Below are 16,847 nucleotides of genomic sequence, written 5' to 3' on the forward strand. Positions count from 1 at the left end.
TAGTTCCAAGTAATCACAAAACTTCAGTGAATTAATGTAAACATACTTATTTCATTGGGCTAAAATTTTAGTACATTATGTGATTGTAACAAATTATTGCATTGATGAATTTAAACAGATAAATTTAGTGCACTCTTAAAAGCTTGAAAAGTGCTAAAATAAGATTACCACTAATATATGTACATCTATAATCATTTTTACAGTGTGTGTTTCAGTGTTTCATGTTTGTGTTTCAGTTATTAAAGAAGGACCTGTCGGACATCCTGGCCCTTTTTGTTCAGTATGTGCCTTACATAACCATCACAGCTCTCAACCTTATCCTCCCCATTGTCTTCCAAAAGCTGGTTCAGTTTGAGCGATACTTCCATGAAAATGAGATCAAGATCACATTGACTAGGTGAGTATAAGTCATCATGTATACTACTACTACTAATGATAATAATAATTTGAGATTCTTATATGATGCTTTAACCACAACCTAGTTCGTAGGTTTCTTAAAGTGGTACCCGGTTCACAAATGATTATCCGTGGTTATAGGGCCTTTGCAACCAGCCAATATCTTAATCAACTCGCTGGGGAGCATACAGCCAGTGTTGCCATTTCGGAACTCACAGCTAGCTTTCAACAATTCTAGCACTGCCTAACCACATACTCATTTACAGCTGAGTAGACTGGAACAAGCAAAGTAAAGTATCTTGTTCAAAGATACAACACAGTACTGTGACATGACTCGAACCTGCAACCCTTTGGTCATGAGCCGGGCATCCTTCCACTAGACTACTGTGCCTCTTATTAGGGATATATGTATACTAATTAGGGATACATGTGTACTAATTAGGGATACATGTGTACTAATTAGGGATACATGTATAATAATTACGAATACATGTTACTGTAATATGAATCTGCTTTCCAGTAGAGTTCCCAGCTAAGAAACTTCTAGAATATCTGAAGTTAACAGTATTTGCTGTTATATATAGAGCTCATCATGGAGCTGAAATAGTTTCTAAGTAAGTGATGTCTGTTTGGTGTACTTGTACTCATATCTAGTAACTTCAATAACAACAAAAATAGAGGAAACAACAGTTGTACCAGACAAGCTATTAAATCCTATTGTTGGTGGCACAAACAATATATTAAAAATAATATCAGATTGTTGTTATTGATTAGAATACTACAATATGTTGGAGTCTTTAGAAAAGATATTAAGTAAGAAAAAGACATCCAACATTATTCAAAATTTCTTATATTGAATATGTGCTCTTTATGTGAAAATGTTTCAACATTTCAGATCCATATTATTGCGACTGGCCTCCCCAATAGTTCTGATAGCCATCTTGTATCAGCAACTGATCGGGGTGGGTGGGGAAGAGGATCTGGGGCGATGTGGCAATACTCGCTGGTCAACCAGCTCTGGAGGGACTGTCAAAGGCAGCGTCAAGGTAGAATTATCAAGGAGAAAGGCTGTAGGGAGAGATTCACTTGATCAAAAGTAATATAGTGAACTTTGTCAGGGGAGAAGGCGGGACACTTTCTCTAGTAAGACCTCTCTAGGGAGTTTGTCAAAGTGTAAATGAAAATAAAAACTTCTGCTGGGGGAGGGGAATGGTGGGGGTACTTTCTTTAGAGCCTCTTTGTAATGAACAGAACATCTTATACTGTGTAGTTGTACACTTGTTTCTTTTCAGATATGATAATTTATAACAAGTAAAAGATCTTTATGCTTGATAACTTATAACAAGTAACAAAATCTTAATAGAATTAGCCATGTCATGTAGAGTATTCTTTATCAAGTAGAATGAAAAGATACCATAGGATGGATGGTTTGAATTAGGTTTAGAATGAATCTTCCACATTAATTTCATATTCTTGAGCGTATGTGGTAAACTGAGAGATACAGACATGCTGTGAGATAAATCTAATTATAAAGTACTGACTAACATACAGTGTATATGTATGAGAAATGATATGTAGGGCATATAGGCATCGATAGATGATATTATGTTGCCAAAGTTATAAACACTTGAAGTATAGGCACTTGGTTTATTTGTATGTAAATGAGAATAATGTTTACCTGTGTTGTCAGTGTTGGGAGACCTATGTTGGACAGCAGATCTACAAGCTGGTATTGTTAGACCTGATTGTGGAGACCGGCATCGTCATATTTGTACACCTACCCCGCAGGTGAGATTACTTATTCTTGCATGCTAGACCGAGATATCCGCATTTCCAGCGGTGCTGAAAAATTCTATCTGACCCACGGGTCTAGATCGCTTACACATGCAGACTGGTGGAGGGAGTTATAGTGACCTTTCAGGGTCACGCTATTGTTTGTGATGTCATTTTATGATGTTTTGGGGTCATTCAGGATCATTGACGTCACTAACAATTGACATCCGGGCTTCATATGCAAATGGGAAATGTGCAGACACTTTACAACTTTACTAGAAGAGCAGCTGTTTTTACAGGTTTAAGGTAATGAGCAAGAAATAGAATCCATCTATGATGTGAGGTAAGGATAAGGTTATTCAAACCCTCAGGATAAAATATTGACCAAAAGACCCTCGGCATAGCCTCAGGTCTCCTACTCAATATTTTATCGCTTGGGTTTGAATAACCTTATCCATACCTCTCATCAGGGATGGATTCTATTACTCTATCCCTACTCCCTACCATTCAGTCTGAGGTTCTGTACACCAGGTAGATAAATAACTCCCTACCCTACCAGTCTGAGGTTCTGCTCTATCCTTACTCCCTACCATTCAGTCGGAGGTTCTACTCTATCCCTACTCCCTACCATTCAGTCTCAGGTTCTACTCTATCCCTACTCCCTACCATACAGTCTGATGTTCTGCTCTATCCCTACTCCCTACCATACAGTCTGAGGTTCTGCTCTATCCTTACTCCCTACCATACAGTCTGAGGTTCTGCTCTATCCCTACTCCCTACCATACAGTCTGAGGTTCTACTCTATCCCTACTCCCTACCATACAGTCTGAGGTTCTACTCTATCCCTACTCCCTACCATACAGTCTCAGGTTCTGCTCTATCCCTACTCCCTACCATACAGTCTCAGGTTCTGCTCTATCCCTACTCCCTACCATACAGTCGGAGGTTCTGCTCTGTCCCTACTCCCTACCTTACAGTCTGAGGTTCTACTCTATCCTTACTCCCTACCATACAGTCTGAGGTTCTACTCTATCCCTACTCCCTACCATACAGTCTGAGGTTCTACTCTATCCCTACTCCCTACCATACAGTCTGAGGTTCTGCTCTATCCCTACTCCCTACCATACAGTCTCAGGTTCTGCTCTATCCCTACTCCCTACCATACAGTCTGAGGTTCTGCTCTATCCCTACTCCCTACCATACAGTCTGAGGTTCTACTCTATCCCTACTCCCTACCATACAGTCTGAGGTTCTACTCTATCCCTACTCCCTACCATACAGTCTGAGGTTCTGCTCTATCCCTACTCCCTACCATACAGTCTGAGGTTCTACTCTATCCCTACTCCCTACCATACAGTCTGAGGTTCTACTCTATCCCTACTCCCTACCATACAGTCTGAGGTTCTACTCTATCCCTACTCCCTACCATACAGTCTGAGGTTCTACTCTATCCCTACTCCCTACCATACAGTCTGAGGTTCTACTCTATCCCTACTCCCTACCATACAGTCTGAGGTTCTACTCTATCCCTACTCCCTACCATACAGTCTGAGGTTCTACTCTATCCTTACTCCCTACCATACAGTCTGAGGTTCTGCTCTATCCCTACTCCCTACCATACAGTCTGAGGTTCTACTCTATCCCTACTCCCTACCATACAGTCTGAGGTTCTACTCTATCCCTACTCCCTACCATACAGTCTGATGTTCTGCTCTATCCCTACTCCCTACCATACAGTCTGAGGTTCTGCTCTATCCCTACTCCCTACCAGTTTGAGGTTCTGCTCTATCCCTACTCCCTACCATACAGTCTGAGGTTCTACTCTATCCCTACTCCATACCATACAGTTTGAGGTTCTGCTCTATCCTTACTCCCTACCATACAGTCTGATGTTCTGCTCTATCCCTACTCCCTACTATACAGTCTGAGGTTCTACTCTATCCCTACTCCCTCTATCCCTACTCCCTACCATACAGTCTGAGGTTCTGCTCTATCCTTACTCCCTGCTATACAGTCTTAGGTTCTGCTCTATCTCTACTCCCTACCATACAGTCTCAGGTTCTACTCTATCCCTACTCCCTACCATACAGTCTGAGGTTCTACTCTATCCCTACTCATTACCATACAGTCTGAGGTTCTGCTCTATCCTTACTCCCTGCTATACAGTCTTAGGTTCTGCTCTATCTCTAATCCCTACCATACAGTCTCAGGTTCTACTCTATCCCTACTCCCTACCATACAGTCTCAGGTTCTGCTCTATCCTTACTCCCTTCCATACAATCTCAGGTTCTACTCTATCCTTACTCCCTACTATACAGTCTGAGGTTCTGCTCTATCCTTACTCCATCCCATACAGTCTCAGGTTCTGCTCTATCCCTACTCCCTCCCATACAGTCTGAGGTTCTACTCTATCCCTACTCATTACCATACAGTCTGAGGTTCTGCTCTATTCCTACTCCCTACCATACAGTCTGAGGTTCTGCTCTATCCCTACTCCATACCATACAGTCTCAGGTTCTGCTCTATCCTTACTCCCTACCATACAGTCTGAGGTTCTACTCTATCCCTACTCATTACCATACAGTCTGAGTTTCTGCTCTATCCCTACTACCTACCACACAGTCTGATGTTCTGCTCTATCCTTACCCCCTGCTATACAGTCTTAGATTCTGCTCTATCTCTACTCCCTGCCATACAGTCTGAGGTTTTGCTCTATCCTTACTTCCAACCATACAGTCTGAGGGTCTGCTCTATCCTTACTCCCCGCTATACAGTCTTAGGTTCTACTCTATCCCTACTCCCAACCATACAGTCTGATGTTCTGCTCTATCCTTACCCCCTACCATACAGTCTCTACTCCCTACCATGCAGTCTCAGGTTCTGCTCTATCCTTACCCCCTACCATACAGTCACAGGTTCTACTCTATCCCTACTCATTACCATACAGTCTGAGTTTCTGCTCTATCCCTACCCCCTACCATACAGTCTCAGTTTCTACTTTCTCCTTACTCCCTACCATACAGGCTGAGGTTCTTCTCTATCCCTACTCCCTACCATACCGTTTGAGGTTCTGCTCTATACCTACTCCATACCATACAGGCTGAGGTTCTGCTCTATCCTTTCTCCCTGCTATACAGTCTTAGATTCTGCTCTATCTCTACTCCCTGCCATACAGTCTTAGGTTCTACTCTATCCCTACTCCCAACCATACAGACTGAGGTTCTGCTCTATTCCTACTCCCTACCATACAGGCTGAGGTTCTTCTCTATCCCTACTCCCTGCTATACAGTTTTAGGTTCTGCTCTCTCTCTACTCCCTACCATACAGTCGGAGGTTCTACTCTATTCCTTCTCCATACCATACAGTCCGAGGTTCTGCTCTATCCCTACACCCTACCAGTTTGAGGTTCTGCTCTATACCTACTCCATACCATACAGTCCGAGGTTCTGCTCTATCCTTAATCCCTACCATACAGTCTGAGGTTCTGCTCTATCCCTACTCCTACCATACGATCTGAGGTTCTGCACACCGGTAAAATAAAATAACTCCCAATAAAACTAATCCCTAACATTCAATCCTAAGTACTATGCATAGTGGGCAAGTAAGATTACTCCCAATTACTTAACACACATTCAGAGAATTTGTACAGAGATTCAGTACTCCAAGTAATTCCTCAACAAAAGACAATCACAAGGTTTATTGAGAAGAAGATATACAATGTACCTGTTTACTGTGATATATTTATGTTATTTGGAGAATGGACAGGTGTTGAGAAATGTGTACAGTAATTTGGTAAATCTTTTTCACATTTCAAAAACGTTTCCTACAAATAAAAGGCCATATGTATGACATTGTAAATCAAGACACATACCGGTACATCCATTGTGAAATAACCTAACTTGTAGTTTACTAATGGCAGTTACTTTGTTCCAGATTGGTATTTAATAGATTTAGTTCAACAAGTAAGCTTATCAAAATTATTGGAGCCCAGGAGTTCAGCGTTCCCATCAATGTGGTGGATATTATCTACAGTCAGATTCTCTGCTGGTAAGTCACAGTGACATCATGTTACTCATTACAGATAGGTCTCTGGTTGTCAAAATAATTTGACCAGGTGAAATTTCATGCTACCTTTTCCAGGTTCAGAGAGATTACACTTTAAAATTGCCCTTTAGTGGCCCAATCGTCTAGGAAAAACACATCTTTATATGATTTTATTTATTGCAAGGACACAGAACCCTGAAACAAAACTCAAGCAGTTCAGTATATATCAATGGTATCCTGTAGGCCTACTAGCTATAGGTAGTGTCCTGTCTTGTTTCTGTGGTGGATGTCATTAGTTGTCTGAACAAGGTATTGTCCTATCTGATTAAAAGTAATTAGGATGTTCGTTTAATTGTTATAACAAAGACCTCCAATAGTGACCCATACATGGATATGTTTGAGTTATCTTTAATCATTTCCAGACAAGACTTAAGATTGATTTCTACAAAGTAATGTGTTATTCAACTTTGGTGAAATTTGGTAAGATGTATATTTTCCAACCCCAGCCATACTTTGGAATATTTGTCATTTATGTGATTTTTTTGAAAGAATATTATTCTCCCTGACCAAGAGATAGCAATGTGTACAATTTTATAAATGTTCTATTTGAAGTCCTCTCTCCAGAAATAGTGCTGTGTAATAAAATTCAGAAAGGATGTTGAGTCAATGTGTAAAATTAACAATGCTGATAAAAAAACACCCAGCTTGAAAGTGATAGGTGTGGTGTTCTGTTGCAGGTTGGGTCTGTTCTTTAGTCCCATCATTCCATTCATGACGTTTGTCAAGTGCTTCCTCTTCTTCTATATCAGAAAGGTAAGAGTTCTTGTAGACTTTCTCACCAGTTAGTTATACCTTGGTACATCAGTAATTGCAAGCACTGTGATTCTACCAGACTTTTTCACTGGTAAGTGTATCATCATTTGACACAGCAGTCATGACTGAGAAAACCAGCAAGTTTAATTTAAATGTACATATATATAAATAATACTGATGACAAAGTTATTTTGAAAATGCAGGAGTATGGATTAAAATTTCTTTTATAATATTATTGCCTGTAAGCAATTAATTTAAATAAATGAGAATACAGCAGTATAATAGCATGTCCTGTTTGTATCTCCCCCAGTTTTCCCTAACTAACAGCCGTATAGAAGATCGTCCCTTTAAGACGTCACGCTCCAACTCCCTGTTCATGACCGTACTACTGCTGTCCTTTATACTGGCTGCACTCCCCATCGGTTACATGATTGGAACGTAAGTACTCCATTCCAAAACAGGATATTTTTATATTTTATTGTGATATTAACACAGTTTCTTATAAAGTCTTATTACTTGTTTGCTAAATACTGCTCTTAGTGGAGGAGAAAATGATGTGATCTTTTCCTGAAAGGTTGAATTTTATGAATAATATACATTATTCCACTCAGCTTAAGGAAGTAGCTGTCCAGTAAAGAAATCTTCTGATAGGTAACAATCATACTTATTATCTCTCCGATTGAGATCAGAGGGAGTGTTGTAATCACACTTATCTATTGATCCATCTATCTGTCCCTCCACACTCAGTCTTCAAGCAATAACTAAATCTACCCAAAATTAATACACAGTTCTTCTTTACGAAGTGCTTGCTTGGGATTGCTTTTCAAGTCTTAAGATAAAAGGTCAAGGTCACTTACTATAAACAGAAAAATAATACACTGCTTCTTTATGGAAAGTACTTGCTTAGGACTACTTTCAGATTGGAAGTTCAAAGGTCAAGGTCATTGTTGCTTCAAATCAAAAATAATAATGCTCAATAGCTCAAGTTCCATTGGTCCAATAACACTCAAACATCATTTATGCTACCTGACTGAAGATGCAAAAGTCAAAGGTCAAGGCCACTGTTACTAAAAGTATTACATTCTACAATATAAAAATACCTCTGTATCAAATCTCAAACCATGTCACCCTCCTGTGATACCATGCTAAAACTAACTTTCTGAGTCCACCTCAGGTCAGACAAGATAATCCTGCTTTATAAAAATATGATCAATATGAAACCACTTTGACCAGTAACATCTTGTTTTGTTCATGTAGCATCGCTCCTAGTCAGAGTTGTGGGCCTTTCCGAGTGTACAACAGCACCGAAAGTGTCATGTTTGATACTATTACCAGCACCGTACAAAGATGGCCGCCAGTGGCTCGTGACATTTTCTACTTCCTGGGTACTGCAGGTTTTCTGGTTCCCCTTATCATCATTCTGTGGTAAGTAGTAACATGTCCCAGGGGAGTGGCTTTCTGGTAAAGGATTTTAATACTGGTGAACTAAGTGTATAGATTTGATAAAGTCACAGATTACACTGGCTTCTGAAACCTTGTACAATGCTACCAAATACTTAATAGATGACAAATTCTGATTATTTTACAATCAATATTATTTCCACAGCCTTATTTAATTCTAAAACCTTTTTATCATATCAGAATGTTAAAACACATCTTTGATTTACATAATACAATCCACTTTTTAAAGTATTCCCAGCTAATGCTAGATGTTAATTTAAATTTTGAAATAAGAATTTCCTGTATGTTAAAGCAATAAAAAATGTCTTTATATTTCTAGTTCTCACAGATTGTATTGAATCCATATATATCCTGGTGAAATTCTGTGTCCATCAATTTTAAACATTTAAAAATAAAGTTCATTAATCTCAGTGGTTCAGGGTAAGGATAACTGGGTATATCTTTTGATTGATGTATAACATTATAATTTATGTGATTTCAGTCTCATAATGTATTACTACTGGCTTCTTGGATCAGGCTACAAGAGGACAGAAAAATTGCTTCAGCAACAACTAGTTCTGGTAAGTCTGCTAACTGGGGCAAAGTGTAGGATTTATTATAAAGTTTATTTGTTTGTGTTAAACTATTCACTGTTTCCTTGGTCAATATATAACTGCAAAAAATAGATCCAGTAAATATATACTTCTGATAAACCATTTCACATTAAAAAAAACTAAGAAAAACATATCTATGGAATTAAATTGTTTGTGTAAATCGGAAACATTGACAGAAGTGGGAAGTTTGATAGGACATTTGAAACATTTACAGAATAGGGGGTTATGAGGACATTAGGACTTTGATAGAACTAGGGTGTTTCCATTATTACTACGACGTCTTCATTTCTGATTGGATTTTGACCAAACATCATACATTAGTCAATGATAAGAATAACAAGTTCATATTTCTCGGTGTCATGGTCACTATGACTGATAAAATTGTTATCTTTTGATAAAAAAATCCCCAAAGAACAATAATGTTTCTATGTCAGATATAATGAAATTGATTATCAGAGAATGAAGTTGTCGTAGTGATAGATTAGATATAGGTCGTGTTGGTAAGCAGCAGCACAAGGCTCTCCAATAGACTCTGCTTATGCCAGTATTCACTATATTGTGAGAATAGATATAGGTCTTGTTGGTAAGCAGCAGCACAAGGCTCTCCAATAGACTGCTTATACGAGTATTCACTATATTGTGATGTATATTTCTAAACGTTTTATTCAGGTTGGTAAGTATGGATTATGAAGTTCTTTTTACACAACCAATACAATTTTCTATGTGACGTTTCGATGACCAGTACAACATGTACACTGTCACCTTCATCAGTCAAATGACCAGTGAAGCGTATGCACACAAAGGTGTAAAATATGTATTGTGTTAACTGGGCACCTTATATTCAAACTTGAAGGTGGTATATGCAAGTCTCTTCATCTCAACGTAAACACAAGGTGATTTTTACACCTTTGTGTGCATACGTTGGTCATTTGTCTGATGAAGGTGACAGTGTACGTGTCATACTAGTCATCGAAACGTCACATAGAAAATTGTATTGGTTGTGTAAAAGAACTTTTCATAATTGTGGTGCATAGTTTGACGTCTTTGATTGAAGGAGGGGTGTGAAAAACTAGACTTATCAGTGGTTCATAACCATAGGAAAGGTGTGAGAATACTGATTCATCTGTTGTCTTGATTTGTAGGAGGGACGGGACAAAAACTATCTCCTGGGACGAGTTAAAGAGTATCAGCTCCTGCAGCCAAGGGAAGATTCTGAGGATGTGTTTGATTTTCGACAGACTGATGTACTAGCAGGCACCTAACAATTGTATTGACTCTGTGTTCTGTTAAAGGAGCAGTCTCAAATATACTCAGGGTAGGGTAAGAATCGAGGTTACCTCACATCTCCTGTCTACAATTCTACCTATACTTGTCTCAATGCAACTTCTTCTGTTATGTTGAAGGATCTACATTGAGTATCATAGGTGGTGTTATTACTGTAGGCCACCTGGAAAGGATTGGGGTTGTAGTACAACATATAAAGGTGTGCCTATAATTAAATGTATAGAGATTAATATAATTAAATGTATAGAGATTTATACTACAACAGGTGTCGGTGTGAAAGGTTTCTGTACATAGTACAGTACATTGTATGTAGTAAAAGAGCTCAGAAACAATACCTGTCAAGTAAGACCAGGTTGTTATGTATGCACACTCATAATGATAATTACATAACATAACCCAGTGCTACTCGGAGCTTACATGTTATTAAATATCATTTGGTTCCCATAGTAAGATTCCATTCACATTCCCCTTGTATCTTTTCAATGACGGGATCAGAAAGAGACCTGTTTGGCATGCTTAAAAAACGTGCCAATCAAAACCCTCAGTTATTTCTGATGTAGGCCATTCTACAGCGATTGGCTGTTGAATATTTCATCAATTGAAATTATGCTATGAAATTTATGATTATCTAATATCAACATGTCACTTGTTGTTATACATGTATGGTGTCAACACTAATTACATGGTGTCACCACTAATTACATGGTGTTACCACTGGTTACATGGTGTTACCACTGGTTACATGTCACCACTAATTACATGGTGTTACCACTGGTTACATGGTGTTACCACTGGTTACATGCCACCACTAATTACATGGTGTTACCACTAGTTACATGTCACCACTAATTACATGGTGTCACCACTAATTACATGGTGTAACCACTTGTTACATGTCACCACTAATTACATGGTCTTACCACTGGTTCTATGTCACCACTAATTACATGGTGTTACCACTGGTTACATGTCACCACTCATGTACATGGTGTTACCACTGGTTACATGTCACCACTAATTACATGGTGTTACCAATGGTTACATGTCACCACTAGTAACATAGTGTGTTTCATATTACTGTCACTGATCCAACACTTGTGTTTATAATGCCATGTTATATATGTGTAATATACAAAAGGACATTTATCTCAAAATATTTTTCATAATTTTGTTGTCCTTTTCATTCTGTGAAACAAGACAAAGAAAGGTAGAGGACAGTTTTGCAAACTTGTTTTTATGGAAATATAATTAGAGTTAAAATACACATAAATTTTGAAAAATTCAACAAAATATAAATATATAATTAGAATTGAAAAGAACTGTTTATTCCAGATAAAAGCCAAAGATACTCAGAATATTACCGGCTATATATGTAATGTAAAACATTGGATCCTATTTAATGGTAGTCAGATCACAGGAAAATGAATATCCTTATAAACATGTTAGAAGTCATGTTTGATTGATTGATTGATTGATTGATAGGTTTTACGTCCGCTTCACTACCGAGTTCGGTAATCCAGCAGACGAATAGTCATGTCATAGGAAACTGTTTATGAACTTTCTACGGTTCTTTGAGGGGCATTGGTTAGTCTGCAGTTCTGGTGTTGATGAACCTCTTCTCACAAAGAGACAGTACATGTGTTATTTTTTACTTCCAAATGTATATTTATATGTTAACGAAAAGTGTTCAAAACTGTTATTTGTTAATAATGTACTTTATTAAATTTCATTAATATACAGGCTGTGTACAATCTACTTCATTAGAAACCGGACAATGTAATAGAGAGAGAATTTTATACATAGTTCTGTAGTGCAATCTGTGTGTATGTTGTTGTTTATATATATATATATTTATGTGTACATGCTTTATACTATCACATTTTAAAGTTTGTGTTATTAATCTTTTATGTATATCATGTATTGGCTTGTGTGTGGATATATGTAACAGTCAAGAAATCCGTTTTTGACATCATGTTTACCTTATTCTACAAAGAATATAGAAATCTCAGTCTTCCTCTCCTCAAATTAAATGTCTTTCATGTTTGACATGATGTTTATATTCTGGACACTTGATTCCTAGAATAGTTCAGCTGACTTCTTTATATGTATTTATACATTTGTTTACATGGTACCACTGAGACTCATGCTTACATGTATCTGTATAGTACTACATGTATCTGTATAGTGCTACATGTATCTGTATAGTACTACATGTATCTGTATAGTACTACATGTATCTGTATAGTACTACATGTATCTGTATAGTACTACATGTATCTGTATAGTACTACATGTATCTGTATAGTACTACATGTATCTGTATAGTACTACATGTATCTGTATAGTACTACATGTATCTGTATAGTACTACATGTATCTGTATAGTACTACATGTATCTGTATAGTACTACATGTATCTGTATAGTACTACATGTATCTGTATAGTACTACATGTATCTGTATAGTACTACATGTATCTGTATAGTACTACATGTATCTGTATAGTACTACATGTATCTGTATAGTACTACATGTATCTGTATAGTACTACATGTATCTGTATAGTACTACATGTATCTGTATAGTACTACATGTATCTGTATAGTACTACATGTATCTGTATAGTACTACATGTATCTGTATAGTACTACATGTATCTGTATAGTACTACATGTATCTGTATAGTACTACATGTATCTGTATAGTACTACATGTATCTGTATAGTACTACATGTATCTGTATAGTACTACATGTATCTGTATAGTACTACATGTATCTGTATAGTACTACATGTATCTGTATAGTACTACATGTATCTGTATAGTACTACATGTATCTGTATAGTACTACATGTATCTGTATAGTACTATTGTTCGCATACATGGTATGCAGCTCATTGTTATTAATAATGTTTTCATAACTGTATTTAACTAAATCAATTAACTATGCATCATTTTATCTGTATGGTTATATTAAATTGAATAAACTTATTTTTATATTAATTAGAAAGAACTGTGTTCCTGATTTTATTGTTGCTTTTCTGATGTATTTGTACACTAGTAGTTATAGCTAATGCTGTATGGAAACTATATGAAGGACACCTATAGAAAACTACAGTACATCTTTGTAGACATATGTACAGGTGTCTTAATTAATGTCCTTGTGGCATCATCGATCATTACTGTGTGATGTCATGGTAATTATGACGTCACAATAGTGCCTTAGTCATACAGTACACATAGAAACCATCACAGGTTGGAGGGTGTAAACATTTCCATCCTGAAGGTGTTAAACGATGTATCTTTACCTGAGTACGAACTACTCATAGAGATTCAAGGTTAAGAGAAGCATTATGTGAGTGTTTCTATGTGTACTGTTCTTTTAAATGTGTCATGCACTGGGCTTTTGTGAAAGACTTGGGAATTGCTGTTGTTGATTTAAATGATGACATATCAATGAACTGGCGAAAGAATTGTCATCTAGCGCATCATATGACTTATGACCCAACAAAAGATCTATTGAAGAACCTTACTAAAAGGATAGCTCCATTTCCAAGGATAGGCAAAGATGTCTCATTCTAGACATAAAGGCAGGTTAATTGAAAGGCAATCCGGTGCTGCATTAATATAACCAGGTCATCCCTATAGAGTCTTAGTCAGCAGGATTCAAACACCCAACAGAAAGATTGCTGAGTTGGCGAAAACTGAACGGGGTGACCATGTCGTTAAATAGTCCGCTGCATAAATCTGAAATATGAAGGAATGTCATCAATGCACCAATACCCGGCAATGCTATCCTTTCCTGCTTTGATATGTGTAAATTATACGTATCCATATCAAGAAAGGAAGGATTTCATGGTATGCAAAAGTCAGAAGATCCTCTCACACCTCTCCGTCAGATGATGTCATGAGTATGATAGCGTACTGTTTAAGACGATGATACCTTTAGTCTGGACGAGAACAGCTCAAAACAGACGGGAGAAGTTGCGATTGAGTATACATACAAAGTACTAGGATGAATAACGTCTACGTTGTGATTATTGGCTATATTTATTTATATATAATATACATCGGTGACGGGTTTGACTCATGGACAGAAACTCTGGAGCCTCTACTACATAAATGTTACTTTTGCAGAATATTCGAACGCACTTCACAAGGATATCAAGATCGAACTTAGATAGAGCAAGGACAAAACGATTTTTAAACATGTGTACATCTGGATACTAAGAATAGACAAGTACATAAAGATTGGTATGTGAAACTAACAAACAGTTGTACTTGCAAAGGGTGTTACACAAACAACGGTGCCGTCAATATATCTTCCTCATGTGATAGAGCACAGTGCATTATTCACGTTACGGAATTTAGTTTACTGTTTACTGTTCAGTAACTGTGACACCACTATTTATACAGAAAATACAAAAAGATACGTAAACATGAACAATTGAACAAAGTAAAAAGTCAATAAACAGGCACTTCAGTAAGAGCAATCAATCGTCAAAAGATTTAAACATGTCTCTAGATTGTACCACCAACTCCAGAGAAATGGGTTTACAAACAACTCGTTACCAGCTATATCCATAGGGATACATTGCTAAGATAAGCGTTATTTGAGGAGTGCTCTCTGTGTAATTACTATGACTAAACCACTATTGCGAAGTCATAATTTATTAAAATGACATTACATGAATTGATGACGTCAAAAGGACCACAGGCACCTGTACATGTACACAGATTCACAGAAGCGCAATGCATGCCAAATTTAAAGAGACTGCATATGATTCTCAACCAGATTATGTTTTATTCACAGAATTTAGTTCACTGCCGTTTTGTTTAGTAACTGTGACACCACTGTTTATGCGGAAAATACAGAAACATACAATGTACGTAAACATGAACACCTGAACAAAGTTGAAAAGCCAATAAACAGGCACTTCAGTAAGAGCAATCAATCAGCAAAAGATTTAAAAATTTCTATCATAAAGGTGTTAAAAGGTGCCTCTAGATTGCAGCACCAACTCCAGAGAAATGGATTAGGAAACAAATCGCTACCAACTACTAAAAAAATAAAGTATATCCATATGGATGCATTGCTAAGATAGGCGTTATAACCTGAGTGCTTCTCTGTAAAGCAGCACTATTGCGACGCCATAATTTATCAAAATGACATCACATGGATTGATGACGTCAAAAGGACCACAGGCACCTGTACATGTACATTTGAACTATCAAAGTCAACACTACCTAGAACCAGAAGCATATCCACGGTTCATGAAGAAGGCTAGGAGACTGAACATTTGAAGTTATTCTTTGTAATATACAAGTAATACATACATGAATAATATGGTCACAGCTTGTCCATGGACTTTACAACTGAAGATTGAAAAAAGGGGAAAGACAAAGTACGTGTTTAGACTGCGTCTGCAGATGGGGGTAATATCGAAGCGTCATTAAAACCATAATTCGAACTCAAAATCAATAAAACTTGGGCAACATAGGAGCAAAGAAGAGATTGGCGCAGAGACCATTAGAAAGTACAAAGAGAATAAGAACAGGTGTTCCGAAAAGGGAACCGCTTCATCGATTACATCAGCCATGTAAATCTAAGTCGAATCCAAGTAATGTCAGGTCCTCGTGTCGAGAACTAGGGTAGTGACAACACAACCATAAGTAATGTCACGTCCTCACATAGAGAACTAGGGTAGTGACAACACAAGCACAAGTATTGTCACGTCCTCGTGTCGAGAACTAGGGTAGTGACAACACAACCACAAGTAATGTCACGTCCTCACATAGAGAACTAGGGTTGTGACAACACAACCACAAGTAATGTCTCGTCCTCGTGTCGAGAACTAGGGAAGGGACAACACAACCACAATTAATGTCACGTCCTCGTGCCGAGAACTAGGGTAGTGACAACAAAACCACAAGTAATGTCACGTCCTCACATAGAGAACTAGGGCAGTGACAACACAACCACAAGTAATGTCTCGTCCTCGTGTCGAGAACTAGGGGAGTGACAACACAACCACAAGACACTGTTATGAGCATAGTCAAAAACATCGACCTTCATATCACAGTAAGAAATAACATATTTCCCTGCGAGATCATGATGACTACCATACAATCTGTCCCTAATCCAGTCGTCTCTGGTCCAGCACAGGTGCTAGTCTGGACGTCATATCGTCTCTGGACCAGCACAGGTGCTAGTCCGGACGTCATATTGTCTCTGGACCAGCACAGGTGCTAGTCTGGACGTCATATTGTCTCTGGACCAGCACAGGTGCTAGTCCGGACGTCATATCGTCTCTGGACCAGCACAGGTGCTAGTCCGGACGTCATATCGTCTCTGGACCAGCACAGGTGCCAATCCGGACGTCATATCGTCTCTGGACCAGCACAGGTGCTAGTCCGGACGTCTTATTGTCTCTGGACCAGCACAGGTGCTAGTCCGGACGTCATATTGTTCCTTATACTGTA

The 16,847-nt window shown here is 38.0% G+C and overlaps 1 protein-coding gene across 6 annotated transcripts in view; it reads left to right on the forward strand.

The window, feature by feature from the left end:
- The window catches only part of LOC110454593 (transmembrane channel-like protein 7), a 33,991-nt gene extending 21,952 nt beyond the window's left edge, over positions 1-12,039 (forward strand). For all 6 annotated transcript variants that reach the window (XM_021504187.1, XM_021504188.1, XM_021504189.1 and 3 more), the window contains 9 exons: positions 237-397; positions 1,292-1,442; positions 2,087-2,184; positions 6,103-6,216; positions 6,951-7,026; positions 7,337-7,464; positions 8,284-8,451; positions 8,969-9,047; positions 10,223-12,039. In XM_021504187.1, the coding sequence (XP_021359862.1) occupies positions 237-397; positions 1,292-1,442; positions 2,087-2,184; positions 6,103-6,216; positions 6,951-7,026; positions 7,337-7,464; positions 8,284-8,451; positions 8,969-9,047; positions 10,223-10,342 (1,095 nt within the window). In that variant the 3' untranslated portion in view covers positions 10,343-12,039. The remainder of the gene's footprint in view (positions 1-236; positions 398-1,291; positions 1,443-2,086; positions 2,185-6,102; positions 6,217-6,950; positions 7,027-7,336; positions 7,465-8,283; positions 8,452-8,968; positions 9,048-10,222) is intronic.
- Positions 12,040-16,847: the final 4,808 nt, after the last annotated feature.

Source organism: Mizuhopecten yessoensis, unplaced genomic scaffold (genome assembly GCF_002113885.1).
Source record: "Mizuhopecten yessoensis strain PY_sf001 unplaced genomic scaffold, ASM211388v2 scaffold7939, whole genome shotgun sequence".
NCBI lineage: Eukaryota > Metazoa > Mollusca > Bivalvia > Pectinida > Pectinidae > Mizuhopecten > Mizuhopecten yessoensis.